At 42.8% G+C, this 26537-nt stretch overlaps 1 protein-coding gene across 3 annotated transcripts in view; it reads right to left on the reverse strand.

The window, feature by feature from the left end:
* LOC147012843 (neuroserpin-like) overlaps positions 1 to 26191 on the reverse strand; it is a 66038-nt gene extending 39847 nt beyond the window's left edge. For 2 of the 3 annotated variants that reach the window (XR_015051081.1, XM_085854128.1), the window contains exons 1-3: positions 26045 to 26191; positions 8957 to 9241; positions 7911 to 8141 (exon numbers count right to left, since the gene is read on the reverse strand). Coding sequence is in view for 2 of the 3 variants with exons in the window: in XM_085854128.1 (XP_085710254.1) it covers positions 7911 to 8141; positions 8957 to 9241; positions 26045 to 26057 (529 nt within the window). In the remaining variant the exon portion in view is untranslated. Of the gene's footprint in view, positions 1 to 7910; positions 8142 to 8956; positions 9242 to 9395; positions 9485 to 26044 lie in introns of those variants that run through there. The other variant, XM_085854129.1, reaches the window with a different exon arrangement.
* Between the last annotated feature and the right edge of the window lie 346 nt (positions 26192 to 26537).

Below are 26537 nucleotides of genomic sequence, written 5' to 3' on the forward strand. Positions count from 1 at the left end.
CGTTTCAACTGGTTCACCGCAGCCCGTGTTTCCACAAGCGTAGGTGGACCACAGTTGATTCGAGGGTCAGCAACAGGGATTGCAACACCCTTGACGTCCAACTCGACAGTTGGGGGATCAGCCTGGTACAACCGCTCAAAGTAACCGGCCCAGCGGGCCTTCACTTCAGACTCCTCTGTCAAGAGCCTACCACTCTCTGCTCGATCTGTAGTGCTCCGAGGGATGGGCTTGGATGAACGTAATGCGCGAATTCCTCTGTAAGCGGGACGAGAATCACCTGTCCACAGGTGATGCTCTACCCCCTCACAGATTCCTCGCACATAGGCCTCCTTGTCCACCCTCAGTGCATGTACAGTTTTACGCCTCAGCTCCCTGAACAGCTCAGCTCTGCCATTCAGCCTGGCCCTGCGACTCTGGTCAATGGTATCCAGTGTCCCTTGAGAGACAAAATTCTTCTTTACCCTCTTTGCCCTTCAACCTCTCCACCAAGTTTAATCCAAATATTTTTCAGATATTGTGATATATATTGGTTTTGCACTTTCTCTCAATGGTTAAGAATCATGAAAAATATCATCCTTGTCAAACACCCAACCTCTCCACCAAGTTTCGGCTAAATCTTTTTGAGATAATGTGATATGTATTGGTTTAGCCCTATCTCTCAATGCTGAAGAATCACGAAAAAATATTATCGGATCCGGATACAGAAACGGTTTCGGATCTGCACCAAAATCGAATCAATTTAATTGTCACACACCCAACTTGTCCACCAAGTTTTGTCTGAATCTGTCCCCAACTTTTTGAGAAATCATTCTATATATCGTTTTTGGGCCAATCTCTCAATGGTGAAGTATCATTTTAAACATTCTAGTAGTCGGATCCAGATGCGGATCTTCACCAAAATCTAATCAGTTTGTCCTTGTCACACACCTAACCTGCCCACGAAATTTCATCCGGATCCGTTTCAAACTTTTTGAGATATCCTGCGCACAAACAAACAAACAAGCAGTCGTAAACTGGTACTTACGAAATAGTCAACTTAACCTCTTAACTTGTCTAATAAAAGCTATCTCTGCAGAAGGTAGCGACACAAACCAGAAGTTTCTACGATGATTCTGTACCAAACCATCAAAAATCGAATGTTTGACCTCACTGTGACCTTGACCTTTGACCGATTTTGACCAAAATCTAATCAGGACTAGCCAACATCCTCCTGAATCACGTGGTGTAATTTGACATTGGTTGCTTCTTCTGTTCTCGAGTTATCGTGCCTACAAACAAACACACAAACACACACACACACAAACAAACAAACAAACACACAAACAGAGGATGGAAGTCATCAACATACTTACGAAATCTTTAGATTTCGGAAGTAACAAACAAGCAGTCATAGACTGGTACTTACGAAATCGTCAACTTGACCTCTGACCTTGTCTAATAAAAGCTGTCTCTCGAGAAGGTAGCGACGCAAACCAGAAGTTTCTACGATGATTCTGTACCAAACCATCAAAAATCGAATGTTTTGGATGTTTGACCACACTGTGACCTTGACCTTCGACGGATATTGACCAAAATCTAATCAGCGCTAGCCATCACCCTCCTGAATCACGTGGTGTAATTTGACATTGGTAGCTTCTTCCGTTCTCGAGTTATCTGTACCAAACCATCAAAAATCGAATATTTGACCTCACTGTGACCTTGACGTTTGACCGATTTTGACCAAAATCTAATCAGCGCTAGGCATCACCCTCCTGAATCACCTGGTATAATTTGACGTTGGTAGCTTCTTCCGTTCTCGAGTTATCGTGCCTCCAAACACAAACAAGCAGTCATCGACTGGTACTTATGAAATCGTCAACTTGACCTCTGAACTTGTCTGATAAAAGCTGTCTCTCGAGAAGGTAGCGACGCAAACCAGAAGTTTCTATTATGATTCTGTACCAAACCATCAAAAATCGAATGTTTGACCTCACTGTGACCTTGACCTTTGACCGATTTTGACCAAATTCGAATCAGCACTAGCCATCACCCTCCTGAAGCAGGTGGTGTAATTTGACATTGGTAGCTTCTTCCGTTCTCGAGTTATCGTGCCTACAAACAAACACACAAACACACAAACAGAGGACGGAATCTAAAGATTTCGTAATCAACATACGAAATCTTTAGATTTCATAACAAGAAAAAAGATGTGCAGAGAACAGTGCTTGCAAAATTCACCCCCTCTCCAAAGGTTGCCATGGACACATCAAATTGTACATTTCATTCAGATTAAAATTGACAAACGTAATCAAAGCTCAAGTCAATCGGATGAAAATTTATTATTTTTCAGATTGAAATTTTTGATTTTAGAAGGTTGACCTTGAGTTGACCTTTGACCTTTTGACCTCAAAATAGCTGCTTTCCCAATTCAGTGATGGACTCTGCAAATCCTGTTCCACTTTCAAGTTAATAAGATGTAAATTGACAATTTTTCAGTTGAAAATTGGTGATTTTAGAAGTTTGAACCTTGAGTTGACCTTTGTCCTTTTGCTCTCAAAAGTAGTGTGTTTTACAATGAATTGATGTAATATGCAAATCTTGTTCAAACTTCAAGTCAATCGGATGAAAAATGACGATTCTCGAAATTTATCCTCAAGATGACCTTTGATCTTTGACGTGAAAATCAATATGCTTCTCAGTTGAGACTACCTCCACAACTTGGTAAAGTTTCATGCTGATCAGTTTGGAAGATGTGTCCTAGAGGCGACAGACAGACAAACAGACAAGCCGGTAGGCAACATGGGTGGTCACTATATAATTGCATACTAGTCATACAGTTTTTGATGGATCGGGCTGAAAATTTTTGACAAAGAGGTTGATTATCGTGCGCATAAAACCGCGTATGCCCATTTTTGATTTTCGAAAAACATATATATATATTTTTTTTTTTTCGGATTTTTTCAAAAATTTCAAAGTCCTGTTGCTTGGCAAAGGTGGCGTCCATAGCAACGGTGCTCAAAAGCATACAACTAGATCCTGGTATGAACCAGTCAAGTTTCATCAAAATCGGTTGACTCCTCTGGCCTCCAGAACTGCCATTACATACATACAGACAGATGGAAAACCTGAGAATAACGGTCATCTCGCGACCACCCAACAGAACAAGAAAAAGTTGTCAGGCAGAGCTGGATACTTGCAAAATCCACCCTCCTCTCCAAAGGTTGTCATGGATACATCAAATTGCCCATTTCATTGAGGTTAAAATTGACAATCTCAATCAAAGCTCAGGTCAATCAGATTGAAATTGATGACTTTAGAAATTTGTCGTCAAGATAACCTTTGACCTTTGACCTCAAAATCAATACACTTGATTTCCCACTCGGTGAAGTTTCCAACTACCTCTCCAGCTTGGTGAAGTTTCGTCAAGATCGGTTTTATATTGTGACCTGTAGGTGATTGAAAGACAGACAGAATAACAAAATCGACTCACCAATATACTTGAAAAATCTTCGATTTTGCAAGGAACAAGAAGACGTCGTGCAGAGCATGATACTTGCAAAATCCATTAAACAAATTTGACCTCAAAAATAATTGGTGGTTGAATTGAATGACCAAATATGCAACTCCTCTTCAAATTTCAAGTCAATCAGATGAAAATTGACAATTTTAAAAATCCAGCCTATGTCATCTTTTGGCCTATGTTGACCTCAAAAGTACTTGTTCATTGAATTCAGTAACCTGATATGCAAATCATCTTCAAATTTCAAGTCAATCGGATGAAAGTTGAAAATTTTAGAAATTACACCAAAGTTGTTGACCTTTGGCCTTTGTTGACCTCAAAAATGAATGGTGGTTGAAATCAATGAACAAATATGCAACTTTCCAAATTTCAAGTCGATTGGATGAAACTTGACAATTTTCGAAATTTGGCCTCTGTTAACCTTTTGGCCTAAGTTGACCTCAAAAACAATTGGCGGTTGAATTCAGTGACCTGACATGCAAATCCTGTTCAAATTTCTCAATCAGATGAAAATTTAGGAGTTTAGAAATTTGACAAAGTTGTTGACCTTTGGCCAATGGTGACCTGTTGACATAAAAAAAAAAAAAAAAAAAACAATAGGCTTCTTGCTTATGACAAACTCAACGATGTGGTGAAGTTTCGTGAAGATTGCTTTAAAATTGTGGCGATTGACGTACAAACAAACAAACAGACAGACAGACAGACAGACACAGAATAACACACAAGACCAACCAAAATACTTGAAAAATTGTTGGTTTTCGCAAGTAACAAACAGACCGGGGTGAAAACATAATCCTCCTTCCACCTTCGGTGGAGGAGGTAATAACAGACCAGACCAGACAATATACAGTACTTGTGAATCTTCAATTTCACAAGTACCAAACAGGGTGAAAACCTAACCTACGTCCACCCTGGGTGGCGGAGATAATGAAGAGAAGGCAAAATGGAGCAAGTAAAATTTTTTAAAAAATATGTATATCTCCCCCCCCCCAAAAAAAACAAATCTATCCCAGAATAACGAAAGTATTTAAAGTATTTAATCCATTTCGACTGCACAAAATAAAAATAATCACAACACAAGTTATTAATTTATTCATTGGCTCTCTCGTGCGGGTGGACGGGGGATGGCGAGAGAGCAGGGGGCTGGGAGGGGAAGGGGTTTAGGGCAGGTGGGGGAGGGGAGAGTAGAGGGGGCAAGGGGAGGGCGGAAGGGGAAGCGGGTGGGGGGGGCATCTGGAGGGTAAGAGTCAGCCTGCCTTGTCTGCTCTCCCTGTTTTCAATCTCAAACTGCACCGACTACAGCAATTACAAATGCCCTGGGAACATACTTCAGGGTGAACAATGAACGGACGGTATTACAAGTGTGTGCAGATCCATTAGAGAGGACTCAGCAGGACAAGGATGACACTCTCTTCACTTCCGGTATTCGGAAGAAAAAGGACAAAATTGTGACAACTGCACAAACTACTACTTCTTTAATGCACCCAGTAATTCTAACCTTTTTGTAGGGTCGGCTGGCAGAAGATTTTAGCCCAAGTGTTTCACAAACCTGCTGGATAGGCCTGAGGTTCGACTGAAGGTGAATTGGGAAGGAATTTGTAATTTGTTCAGGGTGCTGGCAATAATTCACCATGGGATCTTCAATGTCTACCGACCAATACTAGCAGACAGGACAACCGGCTAAACGTCCATCCGAGGTATGGTGCACACTGCGATGCAAGACCCTGGGTGCAAAGCACCAGGATGATGGGTCGTAGTTGAGTTGGGAATATAACCCAGATGAGACAGCTCACAGATGAGACAGTGTGCTACCTGTGCACCATTCTGTCAGACACATAAAGAGAAGTAATGAAAACAAAGCAACAGAAACCCTCTCTAAAATCATGATGCGACTCCGAATGTGTGAGAGCAAAGAACAACGCTCTGTTCACGGGTTGAGTGCTCCGTCCCAAGCAGGGTACAGATGAGAAAGGGTGAAGAGTGGACTCAGGAATGTATAACCAAGCACACTGAGTGTATTTGTCCAACAGTGAGAACTTTTAACTGTTTTACACACATTTTAACCATCATTTGAAACCTTGCGGTAAAAATATAAAGCTTTTGACCTTTTGGGACGTAAACAAAGTCTAGGCTTGTGGAGGAGCTACAATATAGAATGGATCAGAATTTAACAGAACAAATGGAACATAAGAAGGAGGGGGGGAGAAGAGTGGGGAGGGAGGGGAGAGTGGGCAGAGGGGGTGTGTGTGACAAAATAGAGGGAGACGGAGGAAAAAAAATGTGATGAGGGGGAGGGGAGGACACATGCGGTGGACATGATGGATTAAGCTGCAAACTGTCAGAAGGGAAAACTGGAAATTTGGAAGGAGGTATGCTTGTGGGGTGGTGTTAATGAGGGTAGAAAAGATCATGGTTTTGAATTGGGGATGATCTGAGATGGTGATGAACAGCTGTGTTGAAGACCTGGAGGGAAGGATGAGATTGAAGAGGATGTGAAAGTTGGTTCCACAGGTGGGGAAAAAGTGGAACAAATGAATGGAGGTGAGCAGTGATCCTGGATTTAGGTAGATTCCCCAGAAGGGGTTGATGGTAGACCATGTGCGCACTCCAGAAACCTGGGAGGACAAAGCACGGAAAGAGCAGATAGCGCAAGAAAAGAAAATAGGTGGTGGAAGACAGGAAACCACTAAGTTGTCTGCGATGGCAAAGTGATCGACCCATAGACTCAGTTTCATTGCGGGAGATTCCATTGTTATTGAAGGCCTTGGTTTCCATGGTGTCAACCTGACCAAGGTGTGAGGAAGGGGAGCTAGCCCAAAGGAGAGAGAGCAGTACTCCATCAAACTGCAGATGAAGGCCTTGCAGGTGGATAGTTAAGGTGTGCCAAGGAAGGACTTTGTACGATGGAAGATGCCGAGTCGACGGCTAGCTTTGGAAATTTGGTTTGCCCAAGAATTATCATGGCTGAGAGTGAGACCCAGGAGTTTGAGTGACTGAGCTTCTTCAAGAGGATTGTTAATACTGTTGATACTTGTGATACTGTGGATAGATATACAATGAGAAGGGCACTAGGTCGAGCACATACCTCCGCCACGTAATGCCTGATCCACGAAAGCATATCGGGCCCATTACATTTTGGAAATATCATGCTATACAGTACTATATCGTTTTTGTCCCGATCTCTCAATGGTGAAAAAATCACTTAAAAAAATAAATAATTCTCGTATCCAGATCCGGATTCGGATTTTCACTAAAATTGAATCAATTCGTCCTCGTCACACACTGACCTGTCCACCAAGTTTCATCCAAATCCGTCCACAACTTTTTGAGATATCCTGCACAGAAACAAACAAGCAGACAAACAAGAAGAAGACGTCGTGCAGACCATGATACTTGCATAATCCATAAAACAAATTTGACCTCAAAAATAATTGGTAGTTGAATTCAATGACCAAATATGCAACTCCTCTTCAAATATCAAGGCAATTGAATGAAAATTGACTATTTTAGAAATTCGGCCTATGTTGACCTTTTGGCCAATGTTGATCGCGAAAAATAATTGGTGGTTGAATTGAGTGACCTGAAATATATATCCTCTTCAAATTTCAAGTCAATCGGATGAAAATTGAGGATTTTAGAAATACCACCCGAGTTGTTGACCTTGGGCCTATGTTGACCATTTGGTCCATGTTGATCTGAAAAATAAATGGCTTGTTGAATTCATTGACATGAAATATAAATCCTCTTTAAATTTCAAGTCACCGGATGAAAATTGAGGATTTTAGAAATCTCACCTAAGTTGTTGACCTATGGCCTACGCTGACCTTTTGGTCTACGCTGACCTCAAAAAGTAATTGGCTGGTTGAATTCAGTGACCTGAAATATAAATCCTCTTCAAATTTCACGTCAATCGGATGAAAATTGAGGATTTTAGAAATCTTACCGAAGTTGTTGACCTTTTAACCTCAAAAACAATAGGCTTCTTCCTTATGACAAACTCTACCATGTGGTGAAGTTTCGTGAAGATCGGTTTAAAATTGTGACCTGTAAGCCACAAGCAGACAGACAGACAGACAGACAGACAGACAATAACAAAATCGACTTATCAATATACTTGAAAAATCCTCAATTTTGCAAGTAACAAACAAACAAACAGAAAGGGGTGAAAACAACCTCCTTCACCGAAGGTAACAAACATATAAAAGGAATATGCTTTTTTTGTTTTGAATAAGTGCAGTTGATAAAATTGCTCGTCGAGGATGAAGTGCATTTTGGGTTTTGTTTTCAATTAACAAACCACGTGCTCACATCACACCTAAAAGGACGACCATGCAAATGAACCATTAACCAAAATAACAGAGAGCCTGATGAATGGGCGGTGAATGTGTGACGTGAGAGCGCCTGCACTTGCCGCGGAAACCGCCACGAAGCCATTGGTCGACGTGACGTGCAGCCTTTGATGGCTGAGCAAAGTCTGTGCTCTGTACGCTCGCGTTTCCCAGGGCAACCGCCGCTCGCAAGAAGGCCTCGTCTGGCCTAAGGCCCGCCGCCACGAACAGGCCTGTGGCGAAGCGTAACTCGCCGGCTCCAGACTCTCCCGGAGCTGACAACCGCAGGTGCCTCAGAACCTCCTGCTCCTCGGCTGTTAAAAGGGGATGTTGATGAGTAGAAAAGAATACAAATTACAGAAATGAATCGAAAGTAATTGATATCATCAGCAAATTCTTGTTGAGACCAACATTGTGAACAATTTGCACATAAATTGCGTCATTCTTTTTTTAAAGGAGAAACAAACAACGTTCTTGTAAGGAATTGTGGCATCTCCATGGCAAATGGCGGTTCTCCCGGTTGAATTATAAGGACATCATTCTCAAGCTGCTCCCTGTTTCCTGACGACCAGTTAGTTGCTGGTACAGTGTGTTGGTTAGTTCAGCGATCGGTTCGATTACAGTAGTATTCGGTGTTTAAACAGGTCAGTGCTTCTTGATTAAAACTAATCATGGGAAACAAGTTATCAGTTAATTAAGTAATAATAATATAACACGAGTTCCCTTACAAGGAACTTCAATGCAAGGGGAGGCCATTAGGCCCATGGAAGCCTGTGCTATTATTACCTAGATATGTTGATTGTTCATGCTCTATCCTCTTACATGCTGAGCATCGAGCAAGGAAGCAGCACATGCCATTTTTAAAGTCTTTGGTGTGACTTTGACATCTTTGGTTTGAACCACCGACCTCCTAGACTAGAAAGTGGACACCCTAACTATTACACCGCCGAGTCAAGAAAAAATGGAGCGAGTGAAAACCTTCAAAGGGCAAAACAAAAATGGCCACACAAGACAGGTAGCCACAGAATTGAGGTCGACTTTGTGATTTATAAACCGTTTGTCCATGCAACTCAGTTACACAACGTGCATGGGCGGTTTTAGCAGTGGTACTCACTACTCAGGAACCCACCAGTATTCAGGCTTCGCATCTGCAAAGCGGCTTGCAGCTGCTCTTTGCTCCGACCCCTGGCTCCGAGTCCTACAAGACCCAAAGAGCTGGCCACGGCAAGTGGAGAGAAAAGCAGGTTGCTGTCCACAGTGTCCGCCACCACTCGCAGAGCTCCGTACGTGGCCACGGCCAGAGGGGCTGTCACACTGGCTGGAGATGGCGGTTGACTTGCCGGAATGGCCATGGGTCGGACGTGCTGGACCAGGACCAAGCAGACAAGGATCGTGACTTGGGCTGTAAGATGACCTGTAATAAACAAGATTCGAAGATAAAGGTCATTTTGAAAATGTACAAATTTTTACAGTTTAAAGGTGAACATAAATTATATTATTACAATAATCATTACACAATCAAGGATACATTTAAATGGGGGTCCAATATGTGGCCTTCAAACACCCACCACAATCCTTTAATCAATCCAACACCCACCGACGACCCATCAGTCTGTGAAACACCCAACGACGATCAATCAATCAATAAAATATCCACCGACAATCGATCAATAAAACACCCTTTGACGATCAATCGATCAATTAAACATCCATCAATGTTCCCTCAATCAATAAAACACCCACTAACAACCCATTGATCATTCAAACACCCATCAATATAATCATTATTATACAATATAAGTAATATAACAATCATTGTTGCACTTTTTAACAATTATTAAATTACACAGAAACAATCATTTTTACACACTATAACTCATTATTACATCATATAACAATCATTACTACACAATAAAATAATCATTATGACAAACGCTAACAATCAACATGATATAACAATTATTATTATACAATATACCAATCATTATTCCATCATATAACAATCATTACGACACAATATTGCAATCATAATAACATGACAATACCATCATTATCAAGCAATAAAACAATCATTATTCCATCATATAACAATCACTACACAATAAAATAATCATTATGACACAATATAAAAATAATTAAGATATATCAATTATCATTACACAATATAACAATCAATCATTATTACACAATATAACAATCAGTATCACGTGATAAAACAATCATTATTACACAATACTAACAATCATTATTCCACAATATAACAATCATTATCACATGATAAAACAATCATGACTAATAATCATTATTGTACAATAAAACAATCCTAATGAAACAATATAACAATCATTATCACTCGATTATAACAATCATTACGACACAATATCACAATAATTCTTACATATAACAATCATGATTACACAACATAACAAATATTATTACACAATATAACAATTATCACACGATAAAACAATCATTATTATATCATACTAGTACGTGCGTTCCCGTACGTGCAAAAAAAAAAACAACTTTCAAACCGCGTGCCAGAACAACAACCACACAGGCCGTTCCTTCACTCTCGCGTGCCCGTACGTGCAAAAAAAAGGAAGGAAGGAAGAAGAATTGGGACGTCAGCCGTGACGTCATAGCACCGTGTTCTGTCATTGGTTTGGTAAATAAATGGCCATAACTTGGGAACCACTTGTCCGATTAATATCAAACCTTGAAAAGGCACATCCTCAGGTCCCCAGCAATATACCTGGCAAGTTTCAATTAGATCGGACCAGAGGTTGGCGAGAAACAGCGGTCGCAGACAGGCAGGCGCACACACACACACACACACACACACACACACACACACACACACACACACACACACACACAGATTGCTGGAATTATAGATAGATAATAATTATTCCACAAGATAACAATCATTCATTATTACACAATGTAAGAATCATTATTGCACAATCTAGTAATCAGTACCATATGATAAAACGATCATTACTACACAATATATAAATCATTTATACACAATACTAACAATCATTATGATACAATATAACAAACATTATCACACAATAAAGCATTCATTATGACATCATATAACAATCATGATTACACAATATAGCAATCATTACCACACGATAAAACAATAATTATGATGCAATATAGCAATCATGACAACACAATATAACAATCATTATCACACAATACTAACACACTACTTTATGATACAATATAACAATCATAATAATACAATAAAACAATAATTCTTACACTTCATAACAATCATTATTAAACAATAATTATCTATTCATATAACAATCATTACGAGACAAGATAACAATAATTATTTAATCTATCTATAATTCCAGTAATGTGTGTGTGTGTGTGTGTGTGTGTGTGTGTGTGTGTGTGTGTGTGTGTGTGTGTGTGTCTCTGTGTGTGTGTCTCTGTGTGTGTGTGTCTGTGTGTGTGTCTCTGTGTGTGTGTCTCTGTGTGTGTGTCTCTGTGTGTGTGTGTCTCTGTGTGTGTGTGTGTCTCTGTGTGTGTGTGTCTCTGTGTGTGTGTGTCTCTGTGTGTGTGTGTCTCTGTGTGTGTGTGTCTCTGTGTGTGTGTCTCTGTGTGTGTGTCTCTGTGTGTGTGTGTGTCTCTGTGTGTGTGTGTCTCTGTGTGTGTGTGTCTCTGTGTGTGTGTGTCTCTGTGTGTGTGTGTCTCTGTGTGTGTGTGTGTCTGTGTGTGTGTCTCTGTGTGTGTGTGTGTGTGTGTGTGTGTCTGTGTGTGTGTGTGTGTGTGTGTCTGTGTGTGTGTCTGTGACCGCTGTTTCTCGACAACCGCTGGTCCGATCTAATTGAAACTTGCCAGGTATATTGCTGGGGACCTGAGGATGTGCCTTTTCAAGGTTTGATATTAATCGGACAAGTGCTTCCCAAGTTATGGCCATTTATTTACCAAACCAATGACAAGACACGTTATTGCGTGGGCGTGGCCGATGGGGAAGGGAAGCTCAGCCACGTTCCCCATTACGGGTTACAACATACGGGCTTCCGGAGAGTGATGACTGTGTATTCTAATAATTTCTTGATTTCTTATGCACATTTATAGATAAACACAATGCCCCAAGTTATGATCGTTTTCATATTAGACGGTGCATACATTTCGGTAACATCAGAGTGCTGGTATGCTCCGAACCAGGAAGTAATTTTTTTTTCTCTCTTCTCTTCTCTTTTTGTTTTTCCTTGCCACGACATTGCGAAAAGGTAAAATACTTTGGCGCTAATTGAATAATTGGGTATTAAAACTAAATTGCGAATAATCGTAACTGCGAATAATATGCGAACTTCCGGGCCATGCACGTCCGGGCACATGAGAGTGAAGAAACGGCCTGTGTGGTTGTTGTTTGTTGCTCGCTGTTTGAATATTTATTTAGAATTTTTTTTTTTTTTTTTTACGGGCACGTACAAGTCATATAAAAATTATTATTCAACAATATAAGAATTGTTACACCATAGTAACAATGATGATTACACAATATAATTATCATCATATAACAATCATGATAACAGATTAACATTCATGATTACACAATTATTATTATACAATGTGACAATCATGACAACACAATATAACAATCATTTATCACACAATGCTAACAATCATTATTTTGCGATATAACTATTTTACTATACAAAACTAACAATCATTATTACTCACTATAACAATAATTCTAACATCACATTATAATCATTAAACAATATAACAATAATTCTAACATCACATAACAATCATTATGAAACAATATAACAATCATTCTTACATCATATAACAATCATGATGACATGATGTATAAATTATTATCACTCGTTACAACAATCATAATACACACTATAACAATCATTCTTACATCATGTACCAGTCATTATTAAAGAATATAACAATTATTATCACACAATGTAACAATCATTATTAGACAATATAACAAAAATTACTATTATATACAATATAGCAATCATTCTTACATAATATAACAACCATTATTAAACAATATAATTATTATTACACAATATAACAATCATTACTAAACAATATCTATCTATAATTCCAGCAATGTGTGTGTGTGTGTGTGTGTGTGTGTGTGTGTGTGTGTGTGTGTGTGTGTGTTTGTGTGTGAACGCCGTTTCTCGACGACCGCCGGTCCGATCTGATTGAAACTTGCCAGGAATATTGCCGGGGCCCCGCAGATGTGCCTTTTCGAGGTTTGATGTCAATCGGACGAGCGGTTCCCAAGTTACGGCCATTTATCTGTCGACCAATGACAAGACACGGTGCTATGACATCACGAATGACGTCACAATTAATGTATATTTATTTATTTATTTTTTTGCACGATTGACAGTCCGATCTGATTGAAACTTGCCAGGAATATTGGTGGGGACCCGCAGATGTGCCTTTTCAAGGTTTGATATTAATCGGATAAGCAGTTCCCAAGTTACGGCCATTTTATTGCTTTTTTCAGTGTTGAAAAGGTGTAAATATGCCAGCTGAAGTGTCGTTCCACCTTATCACCTTATCATGCCATTTTTTTCTCAGAATAATGATAACAGCATATTAAAAATAATAATAATAATAGCACAATAATTGGCAGCAATAAAAAGAATAACATGATACAATGACCAATGTCTGTCAACCAATAACGACCAAAAAATTGTCTGTCAACCAGACAGGACACGGTGCTATGACATCACGAATGACGTCACAATGCTTCCTTTTTTTTCTTTGATATGATGTCACAATTGACTCTGGGACCTGAGTATGTGCCTTTTCAAGGTTTGATATCGTTCTTCATCCGTTTCAGCTGTTTTTTCCTGTCGTGCCTGAGTATGTGCCTCAGGTCCCCAGTTTGAAGGGGGTTTGATATCGTTTGATTTGATTTGATTTGATTCAAGGTTTGATATCGTTCTTCTTTATCCGTTTCAGCTGTTTTCCAGGTTTCCCAAGTCCTGGTCATTTATGATACGGTTTGTCCGATCTAATCTATCTATAATTCCCGCAATCTGTGTGTGTATGTGTGTCTGTCTGTATGTGTGCGTGTCTGTATGTGTGCGTGTCTGTATGCGACCGCAGTTTCTCGATGACCGCCGGTCCGATCGGATTGAAACTTGCCAGGAATATTGCCGGGGCTCCGCAGATGTGCCTTTTTGAGGTTTGATATCAATCGGATGAGCGGTTCCCAAGTTACGGCCATTTATCTGTCGACCAATGACAAGACACGGTGCTATGACATCACGAATGACGTCACACTTAATGTTTATTTATTTATTTTTTATTATCTTTATTTTTTTGCACGATTGATGGTCTGATCTGATTGAAACTTGCCAGGAATATTTATGGGTCCCGCAGATGTGCCTTTTCGAGGTTTGATATTAATCGGATAAGCGGTTCCCAAGTTACGGCCATTTATCTGTCAACCAATGACAAGACACGGTGCTATAACGTCAAAAATGACGTCACAATTAATGTTTATTTATTTATTTGTTTTTTGTGAATACATTTGTGAATACATTTACAGAGAGAGAGGTGGGAGAGGAGGGGGGAGAGAGGAGGGGGAAAGAGGGGGGAGAGATGAGGGGGAAAGAGGGGGAGAGAGGGGGTCAAAAGAGGGGAAAGAGAGGGGGAAAGAGAGGGGGAAAGAGAGGGGGAAAGAGAGGGGGAAAGAGAGGGGGAAAGAGAGGGGGGGAAAGAGAGGGGGGAAAGAGAGGGGGAAAGAGAGGGGGAAAGAGGGAGGGGAAGAGGGGGAAGAGAGGGGGAAGAGAGGGGGGAAGAGAGGGGGAAGAGAGGGGGAAGAGAGGGGGTGAGAGAGAGGGGCGAGAGAGGAGGGGCGAGACTAGGGGGGAGCGAGGGGGGGCGAGAGAGAGGGGGCGTCACAATTCTTCTTCGTTTGATATGACGTCACAATTGACGCTGGGGACCTGAGTATGTTTCCCAGGTGTTTCCCAAGTTATGGCCATTTATGATACGGTTGGTCCGATCTAATTGAAAAAATGCCCCAATCCAGTCATCGTTTACGAGAGCGAAGGAACGAAGCTGCACATACTGGCAGGCCTCACCCACGAGAGAGGGTACTGGAACGAGAGAGGGGGAGAGAGGAGGGGGCAAGAGATGGGGGGGGGGTGAAAAACGCCCCAATCCAGTCGTCGTTTACGCACCTACGGGCCTGTACGAGTAACAATAATTACTACACATATATTGTTGCACATTCGACTGCGCTTAACCGCACCGCCGTCTCAAGGGTTATAACACCGGCTAGTTCGGCACAGGTCTCGGGGCACAGGTCTCGGGTGACGCGCCTCAGATCACGATACCAAAGTACACCTGGGCCGTACCAGTTGGGGATATACACGCCGGCTACAGACTGGGTTTGTCAGAGACCGAGCGAAGTCTGCCAGTCCGTACCCCGTTTGGTTTTATATCGAGCAAATCGAGCGATTGTTCCTCAGCGCGGCACGAATAAATTCAAGGCGGCAACTTTTGTATGAATCAGCCAAATTTATTGGGGACACATCGGGGAACATGACACAAGCAAAGCATTCACGAAACGTTATCATTCATCTATAACCCGCTCTTAACTAGGGAGCTACGGATACGGGTTTCGAAGGGAGCCCGAGCAAAATAAACCTTAGGCCTGGACAACATGCAGAAAAGACACGTAGTACTTGGTGGTGCCTCATGGATGAGAGGAAAAGTGTCGAAGGCACGAATGCGGCTTGTGACAAGCCGATGATGTCGGATTTGAGCACCCTGCTCGAGCATGCAGCGTGGCAAGATGGCGCTCGTACTCCTATCGGCACCGCTCGCGCATGCCGCGTGGCAAGATGGCGGCGACATACTCCTTTTGTCGGCACCGCTCGCACATGCCGCGTGGCAAGATGGCGGCGACGTACTCCTCATGTCGGCACCGCTCACACACGCAGCCTCGGCGCGTCCAGCCCCTGTAAGGTCGACGGCACAGGAGAGAAAGATCTATGGTGTGTTCCAGCTGGTTTCTCACAAGGTCCAGTATGCGAATCAAGGCCTGGCCTGTACACCAGACCAGGCCAAATCTGGGTGTTGGACTCCGCAGGTGGATTGACGGGATGAAAAGACATGGTGCAGGGAGCAAGGGCAGTCAGAGGCTCCGTGGTTGGATTCAGGATGAACCTGTGGATGACCTGCATGCTGGGTCCATGGCCAAAAAGGAACAGCCAGTCAAACCACTCTTCACGAAGCAGATCGCAGACTCACGAAAAGTTCCTTCCTTTCGTTTTGGGGCAGGCCTTATGGACCGCCTCCGGGGACCCGTGATTGGTCCATCGTTCGAGTTTGCAACAGCTCTCCGCCAATGGGTTGCTGGCACGTCTTGCTGACTGATTCTGTCAGGGCGCTGGGTGGGGGCTGGTTAGGAGGGGGAAGGCAGAAGAAGATGCCTCTCGGTACACCACCACTGTATGAACAATGGACAGCCTGCTACACCTCCCGACACACATGTAACGTCCGATTACAAAACAACCTGGCTAAACATGCATTCAAAGGTCCCCTGACATGCAAAAGTACTGAAATTTCATTTATATATGTCCTGGAGGAGTTTTTCATCGTGATTTCAGATCTGACAATGTTTTTTCACAATACTCATTCTGTAAAATGTAAAATTAAAAAAAAAACCTCTTCGGGAATGCCCCTAAAAATTCTCCTGAAAGGGGCGTAACCAACATGACATCAACTACAGGATGACAAAGGCTGCATGTTAATTACTCGGGTTGGTGGTCTACGTGATTCTATTGGCTTGCGTGTGTTTCCACATTTGATTGGTCGACTCAATCGCTTCGTTCATTTCTGCTTTAAAAAAAAAATCGAACATTTGTTTTTGAATAATGGATGACATGGACTTTCAATTGTCTGGTAACGACAATGAGTGTGAGAGAAATGAAGGATTTTGGTCTGAATCACATGGAGAATTGTCGGATAACATAGTCACAGGAGGTGAAGTTCAGGCAGCTGGAAATGAAATACGGCCTTACCAGTTCGAGCCCGAAGCAGGAAAAGCAGAGAAAAATGGCGATAAAATCCCCGGAGTTCATGATGATCGGGAGGACATCGAAGGAAGACTCGTCAATAACAAATGGTTAGACGAAATCCTATTCGTAATTCAATAATGTAAATTCGACTTGCATACTGCTCGATATCAGAAATATTTTAGTGAGGTGACGTGAACAGCGCAGCACAGCGGACATGTTGCTCCAAGGCGAATCACAAACAAGGCCGGCGCATGTCATCGGCCATATCTCTCCGCGCATAAAACGAAGCAATCTCGCTGTCCGGATAGGATGAAAACTTGTGTGCAGAACACACCTTGTGACACAATTGTCTCGAGTAGTCCGATAAATCTGACGTTCTGTTGCATTTTTATTTATTTTATTCCAACTGTCGTCATGTAGCACCAGTAGAAAACAATGAACAAAAGAGAATAATAAATAAAAGCTACAGCACGTCAGATTTATCGGCCTAGTCGGACGGACGACGGATTTATCGGACGAGTCTAGACCAGTGTTTCTCAACCGGGGTTCCCCGGAACCCCAGGGTTCCGCAAGAGGTCGCTAGGGGTTCCGCGAGAAACAGTAATAAATAGGCTAATGTATTTTTGAGTAGTTTTTGTTTGATTTAATATTCGTAATTTTACTATACACGTACGGCATATTGTTGGAAACTCCTTGGTTATTATAATAGAGGCTTCAACCTCTTATATCTATCTATTATTCCAGCAATCTCTGTGTGTGTGTGTGTGTGTGTGTTTGTGTGTGTATGTGTGTGTCTGTCTTTCTGTCCGTCTGTTTGTCTGTTTGTCTGCGACCGCCCTTTCTCGATGACCGCCAGTCCGATCTGATTGAAACTTGCAGGAATATTGCCGGGGCCCCGCAGATGTGATGTGCCTTTTCGAGGTTTGATGTCAATCGGACGAGCGGTTCCCAAGTTACGGCCATTTATCTGTCGACCAATGACAAGACACGGTGCTATGACATCACGAATGACGTCACAATTAATGTTTATTTATTTATTTATTATTTATTTATTTCTTGCACGATTGACGGTCCGATCTGATTGCAACTTGCCAGGAATATTGATGGGGACCCACGGATGTGCCTTTGAGGTTTGAGATTAATCGGACAAGCGGTTCCCAAGTTACGGCCATTTATCTGTCGACCAATGAAAGACACGGTGCTATGACATCACGAATGATGTCACAATTAATGTTTTGTTTTTTTTGCACAATTGACAGTCCGATCTGATTGAAACTTGCCAGGAATATTGCTGGGGACCCGTGGATGTGCCTTTTCGAGGTTTGATATTAATCGGACGAGTGGTTCCCAAGTTACGGCCATTTATCTGTCGACCAATATCTGCGAGAGAGGGGGATGGGAGAGGGGGGGGATGAGAGTGGGGGCGGGAGAGAAGAAGGGCGAGACTAGCGGGGAGAGGGGGGCAAGAGAGGGGGAGAGAGAGGGGGCGAGATAGGGGGCGAGAGAGGGGCGAGAGAGGGGGCGAGAGAGGGGGCGAGAGAGAGGGGCGAGAGAGGAGGCGTGAGAGGGGGGCGAGAGAGGGGCGAGAGAGGGGCGAGAGAGAGGGACGAGAGAGAGGGACGAGAGAGGGGGCGAGAGAGGGGGCGAGAGAGGGGGCGAGAGAGGGGCGAGAGAGGGGGCGAGAGAAGGGGCGAGAGAAGGGGCGAGAGAGAGGGGGCGAGAGAGAAGGGGCGAGAGAGAGGGGGCGAGAGAGGGGGCAAGAGAGAGGGGGCGAGAGAGAGGGGGCGAGAGAGAGGGGGTGAGAGAGAGGGGGCGAGAGAGGGGGCGAGAGAGGGGGTGAGAGAGGGGGCGAGAGAGGGGGCAAGAGAGAGGGGCGAGAGAGGGCTGCACATACTGGCACTCACCTATGGGCCCGTACTACTTATTTACAATTATAACAACCATAGGGAATGTATTTAACGATGTCTATATGGCGCCAGTGTGAAACCGCCCTCACTGGTTAGTGGACGTCCTGTACGCGGCAGATCCGTGCATCATTGAGTGACTGACTCAAGTACGGGACGCATCTATCTTCTTTGTGCTTCCTAGCACGGTGTCTGTCTGTCTGTCTGTCTGTCTGTCTGTCTGTCTGTCTGTCTGTCTGTCTGTCTCTCTCTCTCTCTCTCTCTCTCTCTCTCTCTCTCTCTCTCTCTCTCTCTCTCTCTCTCTCTCTCTCTCTCTGTTAGTTCTTCTGTTCTGTTTACCTTTATTGCTTCAGCTTTATTTGTTTAAGTTTTGTTTATCAAGTTCCATGAGGTGCGTTTTTTTTTTTTGATTTAAAAAAGATTTTTTTTTGTGAATGAAAACCGCGGTGTGGGGTCTCATAAACGAGCAGTATATATATTTTTTTCAATGCCATTAAATTTGACAAAAGGGGGTCATTTTTTCCTTAAACCAGGTATCCGAAAAAAATATTATATTTACCACGTGAACTAAGATAAAAATATAAAAGAGCTAGATATTAATAATAGTATGTAATAATTTTTATGCAGGGGTTCCCTGAGACATGAAAACTATTTCAAGGGTTCCACAAGGGTAAAAAGGTTGAGAAATGCTGGTCTAGACTCTAGAGATCTCGAGTCAATCCACTCTGTGCGAGTTTCTGTATGTGACGTCAACGCTGCGATTCGCTGAAGTCAACTTTTTTAGGGGCGGGGCATAGCAAGTTGTGAAAAGCACAATAAATGATCGAAATATTGCTGTAATTATCCCATTTTTGATTAAAAAAAAAAAAACATGGGTGATTTCTTCACTAGAAAGGTCAAGTTAATATATAAATAACCAGAAAGTTTTGCATGTCAGGGGACCTTTAAGGGGGGATCTGGGTAATCCTATATTTAACTAGAGGGGGAGCACTCGGGAGAGTGCAAAACCTCCGCCGCCAATACTGCTGGGTCACTCAAGTGAACCTTGTATCTTATTCATTAAATATGATGTCAACAGTGCTGACAGAGTTATGGTTTTTTTCTCCATTTTTTTTTGGGGGGGGGGGGGGGTTGGAAATCACTTAAAACATGTAGAAATGCAAAAAAAAGAAATCGAAATTTTGTTGAAAAAAAGTTGCAAAATTTTTTTTTCTCTAAAAAATTATTTTTTTTGGTGGGGGGGAGGTTGGAAATCACTTAAAATATGTAGAAATGCAAAAAAAAAATTTTCTCTAATTTTTTTTGGGGGGAGAGGAGGGGTTGGAAATTACTAAAAACATGTAGAAATGCAAAAAAAAAAAAAAAATTCTCCAACAATTTCTTTTTGGGGGTGGGGGTAACAATTTTTGGGGGGGTTGGAAATCACTTAAAACATGTAGAAATGCAAAAAAAAAAATTTTCTCTAAATTTTTTTTTTGGGGGGGGGGGGGGGTGGAAATCACTAAAAACATGTAGAAATGCAAAAAAAAAAATCATTTTTTTGGGAGGGGGTTGGAAATCACAAAGCATGTAGAAATGCAAAAAATTTTTTTTTTTCTCCAACAGTTTTTTTTTGGGGGGGGGGGGGAGGACCAAGTCCAAAATTTAATGGCATGATCCTTGGACCATACCTAACCCCCCCACCAAGTTTCGTCGAAATCCGTCGAGGAGTTTTTTCCGTAATACTGTTCACAAACAAACAAACAAACAGAAAGGGGTGAAAACAGTAACCTCCATCCATCTTCGAAGATGGCGGAGGTTAATAACCCACAAAGGGCCCATTTCCGCAACAATATAACAATTATTCTGACTTGATGTACCAGTCATTATTAAACAATATAACAATTATCACACAATTTAACAATCATTCTTACATCATATAACAACCATTATTAATTAACATAACAATTATTATCACACAATATAACAATCATTATTTCACAATATAACAATCATGATTAGACAATTTTACAATCCATCCACTGGGACCATACTCTGTGCAGAGCGTTTGTGCTGCCGAAGCAGACTCCTTGGCTATTGGACACAATCCTGGACGGGTTGCCACTCCGACACAGTACACCAGTAAGCTGGCACTCATTTTGCTGACCTCGGAAGGATGACAGGCAGTCAACCCCACCCGGTATTAATTCAACAGCCGAGTGGGGTTTGAACTCAGGATCATAGGGTCCCAAGCCCACCACCCTAACCATTGAGCAAACACCAGGCAATTTTTACAATAATTACTACACAATATAAGAATCATGATTAGACAATTTTACAATCATTATTACATCATAAAACAATCATTATTACACAATACGAACAAACATGATTACACAATATCATCACACCATTTGAAAGCCTTTATCCCTGAGCAGGGGTCAGCTTTTTGCGGGCTCCAATCATGGTACCCTTTCTTGTGGAAATGTTTTTACAGCCGGATGCCCTTCCTAATGCCAACCCTTTAGTCGCCTTCAACCCTGCAGGGATAATTACCAGTATACTGGTGCTCATTTTGCCGACCTTCTGAAGGATGACAGGCTGAGTCAACCCCCCTGATGTTAACTCAGCGGCCAGCGGGGCTCGAACTCAGGACCTCAAGGATCCCAAGCCACCGCCTTAACCACTGAGCCACACCAGGCTCATAAACATGATTACACAATATAACAATTATGATTATACAATATAACAATTATTATTTAACAAAATAACAATCATGATTTCACAATATAACAATCATGATTACGCAATACAACAAGCATCCTTACACAATACTAACAATCATTATTGCACAACATAACAATCATTATTACACAATATCAACAAACATGATTACACAATATAACAATTATTGCACAATATAATATGGGACATTTTCACAAAAGCGGGTCAGGTAACGGTAAAGAACAACCTCAAAAATCAACTTTCTTTGATATTCTCAAAATAGTGCTTGAACCCCTTATAAGACCTAGAAAAATGTTCAAATTATGTCAGCAACGCAGGATCACCATAAGGCCTCTGCACTGACTGGGCAATATATGCTTGATAAAAATTCTCGGACAGTCTTTACCGTTACCTGACCCGCTTTTGTGAAAATGTCCCATTATAATCATTACTACACAATACAAACAATCATTCTTAGACAACATAACAATTATTACACTATAACAATCATTCCACAAGATAACAATCACGACTACAAAATACGAACAATCATTCTTACACAATATAACAATTATGACACAATATAACATCATTACACAAGATAACAATCATTACTACACAATACGAACAATCATTCTTACATCATAGATAACAATCATTACCGCACAATTAACACACAATAAAACAATCAGGTCAGATCAAGAATGGGAGCATGTGCTGCAGCAGTGCGTCGCTGCGTCCACTTTCTGCCGGTATTCCAGGGACCTCCCTCCATCTCGCCATCCCCCAGGCAGATGCCTGGCCCGTCCCCATCTCCTTGCAATGCTGATCAACCTGCTGCAACCACGAGGCACGTGGTCATCCCGTTGGCCTCCTCCACTCACGAGGCTACCTCGCTGAGATAATCTGGTGAGCAGGATCAGCGTTATGAAAATGAGCCAGCCACATGCCCATGCAGCCGCAGTTAACGCTCACAGACTCTGCAGGTAACAAATCTCATTTGAGTCTCTCTCAGCAATCACTCGTTGGACACAAAGTCCGACGAGCAATAGCCAAGGATTCTCTGAAGAGAACTGGTACAAAAGAAGTTAAGTCTCTGTCTCAGATCCCTGGTCAGAGAACACGTCTTACATCCACAGAGCAAGACTGGAAGCACCAAGGACTTGAAGACTCGGACTTTTGTCCTCCTCCATAGGTACCAACAACACCACACCCTATGATCCAGTGAATCTATGACTCCGCAGGATCAACCCAGACATCTATTGACCTTTTGCTCACAGCCAGCAGAGATATGAATATCACTGCCAAGGTAAGTGGATCTCTCCATGACCTCAACATCCTCACCACAAACAGGTACAGACAGCAAAGCAGCATCCAAGATGTCATTGAAAGCCTGGATCTTGGTTTTGACTCAGGAAACCTGTACTCCCAGCGGCTCAGACTCCTCATTCAGCACCCCGAGGGCTCCCAAAAGGATATCTAGAGTCTCTACAACGATGACTGCATTATCTGCGAAATCAAGGTCAGAGATCTTGACATTCCCAAACAATGCACCATAACTTCATCTCTCTGAGATCCTCCGCAGAATCCAGTCCACACAAGCATTGAAAAGTGTGGGGGCCAGTACACACCCCTGATGAACTCCAGTAACTGGAAATAACTCGGAGATGGTATGACCACATCTCACAGCACTCTCAGTACCAGAGCGGAGTTCAGACATCAGATGATCAGTTTTGGTGACATCCCACAAAGACCAAGAATCTTCCATAGGACATCCCAATTCACTGAATCGAACACTTTGCAGAGATCAACAGAGGCCGCAAGCAGCCCCTACCGAAACTCTCGTCTGCATTCGGTGATAACCCGAAGGGCAAGGATACTGTCAATCGTTGACCTCTTTGGTGTAAAGCCTGACTGCCCTGGGCACTTGTGTTCAAGCAGATGGTGGTGAATGCTATGAAGATTTATCCGAGCAAAGACATCGCCTGGCACTCAGAGCAGCATCACCCCTCAGTCGTTGTTGCAGTCCTCGCGATCACCCTTCCCTTTCCAGAGAGGGACAACAAGGCCCCTCTTCCAGTCAGTTGGGATGATGCCTGTGTTCCAGGCTGAGCACAGAACTGCATGCAACGCCATGAGTACAACATTTCCACTTGCCGAGAGAAGTTCAGCATTGATGCCACAGGTCCCAGGAGCTTTACCCCATTTCAACCGGTTCACCGCAGGCTGTTTCCACAAACGAAGGTGGATCACAGTTGATTGGAGGGTCAGCAATCGGGATAGTAACACCCCTGACATCCAACTCAACAGCTGGTGGATCAGCCTGGTACAGCCGCTCAAAGTAACCGGCCTATCAGGCCTTCACTTCGGACTCCTCTGTCAAAAGCCCTCTACCCTATGCTCTCACTGCGGTACACCGAGGGGTGGGCTTGGAGGAATGAAATGCAAAAATTCCCCCGTAAGCAAGACAAGAATCACTTGACCACAGGTGATGCTCTACCCCTCACAGATTTCTCGCACTTAGGCCTCCTTGTCCACCCTCAGTGCACGTACAGTTTTACGCCTCAATGCCATGAACAGATGGCCTTGTGACTCTGGTCAATGGTATCCAGTGTCCCTTGAGAGACAAAATTATTCTTCGTCCTTCGGTGAGTTCCAAGACATTCACCAGCAATATCAAGGAAGGTGGTCTTAAAGGCACTCCACAACTCTTCAGGATCTCCTAAAGCACCCAGACCCCCCAAATCCCCACTCAGCCTGTTCGCAAACTCATCAGCTACCCTCTCATCCTTGAGCTTGCCAACATCCATCCGAGGCTGGGATGGTACTATTCTCCCCGATTTAAGCTGCAACTTCAGAGTTGCTACCACAAGCCTGTGCTCAGTATTGAGGAACTGAAAACTTTGCTCGACCTTGCAGTTCTGGATCATCCTCCAGCAAACATCAGTGGGCACATGGTCAATCTCCTTTGCCATACGACCAGCGTTGGAATACCAAGTCCAGTGATGAGCCTGTGGGTGCAAGAAACCATGAACTAGCCACCCTAAGTCCATGAGTTCTTGCAAAGTCAAGGAACTTAGTGCAACTCTGGTTCACAGTTCCAGACCCATGGGGATCAACACATGTCTCACAACTATCCCTATCAGTTCCAGTCGATGCATTGATATCCCCCAAGACTAGCAGAGTGTCTTGCCTTGGGCACTGATAAAATACAGACTCGAGCGTGGCATCGAATGTGTCCTTCATGGTGAGATCACTCGCCTTAGTCGAAGCATATACAGAGACCAGGGAAACGACACCCACGGAGTGATGAATCCTTGGTGCCATAATTCGATCGTTGACCGGTGTTACCTCAATTATCATTTGAGTCACGTTATTTGACAGCTATAGCAACTGCCTGGGCATGGTAACCACGAGAACGACCAGACCAATTGTAGGTGTGACCACCCACCATGATCTCGCCACAATCCAGTCTCCGAACCTCAAAGAGTGCTGCAATACCGATGTTCAAACGCTTGAGCTCAGATGATAACAGAGACAGGTGATCATCCTCTCTTTGGGATAGGACATTTCTGGCAACCACCCGAAGGGACCGCCTTAGGTTAACCCAAGGAGACCGCCGTCTGGTGGATGACACCTCAGCACCACCCCAATAATCAACACCGCAATATGACCCGGGAAGGTTACCCTGTGGATTTCCTCCTTTCATCAAAAGTGGAGGTCCCGAAGGCTTTGCCCCAATCCCATCATCCAGTGAGCTGCCATATGGAGGGCAGTTGCACAGGAGGTACTCCTATGGAGTGGGTTTTCAATTTTCGTTGCATTTTTGTGTTTTGCGGAGTGAAGGGTTTTACGGTGGCCGGAGTGCAAATTCTGCCACCAACATCCTAAGAAAAAGTAACCCAACTGCTGGAGGACATCCACAGACGCAGTTGGGCACTAGATATGGATGGCCGTTGGCTCATAAGGAGATCCTCCGCCCTTTGCAGGTTGAAAGGATGAAAATTGACTTTTTTTGTTGTTAATTCTGGTGGGTGTCCATATCCATACACCCTACTCACCAGGAAATCTGGTGGGGGAGACGGCTTTATTGCCGACAACCCGACCATGAAACAGGCTAGTACAGGTTTACATGGTACTGTAGCAAGCCACAGATCCAATATGACCTGACCTGGCAATGAACATCATATAACACTCATTACTACACAATATAACAATCATTCTTACATTGTACAGCAATCATTACTCCACACTATAACAATTATTACACAACATCACAATCATTGATTATCACACAATATAACAATCATTCCTCCACAATATAACAATCATTGATTATCACACAATATAACAATCATTACTCCACAATATAACAATAATTACACAACATCACAATCATTGATTATCACACAATATAACAATCATTCCTCCACAATATAACCATCATTAATTATCACACAATATAACCATCATTCTTCCATCATGTAACAATAATTATTAAAAAATACATGGTGAAGTAGAAATGTGTGTAAAATTGAAGTGAACCGTGAAACCAATTACCGGTCCGTGTCATCCTTGGATCGTTAAAACCCGCCGGAGGGGATAATACGATGATGAACCGGCCGGACGAGGACAAAACGGCGGGGAGAATGAAGGAGGAATGAATGAAGGACGGAAAGAATAATGGTGCACGGTCAGAGCGAATGAGGCACAGTGAAAAATCAGTGAAGCGCGATGATAATGAACATTCGCTCGGTGAAAAAAAACACTGAGGGACAGGAATGAGTGAAGTACGGTGGGAATGAACGAAGGGGAGAATGAATGTACGGATGAGATGGATGGAGGACGGTGAGAATTAATTGAGCAGCGAAAATACAATAAACATTCACTTTCGACGGGAAGATTCAAGGGCTTCCGAAGCCTGGTGCACACCCGTCCACCCACAGTGTGGGCACAGCTCCGTGGACTGATGGTGTTTTAATTCCCAGAGGTGAGGAATGATTGTGGTGTACAATGTACACAACTTGTGCATCACCTATTGTGGTGTACAATG

The sequence above is a fragment of the Eptatretus burgeri genome, chromosome 14 (genome assembly GCF_056783735.1).
Source record: "Eptatretus burgeri isolate ZD-2024b chromosome 14, Ebu_testis_v1, whole genome shotgun sequence".
NCBI lineage: Eukaryota > Metazoa > Chordata > Myxini > Myxiniformes > Myxinidae > Eptatretus > Eptatretus burgeri.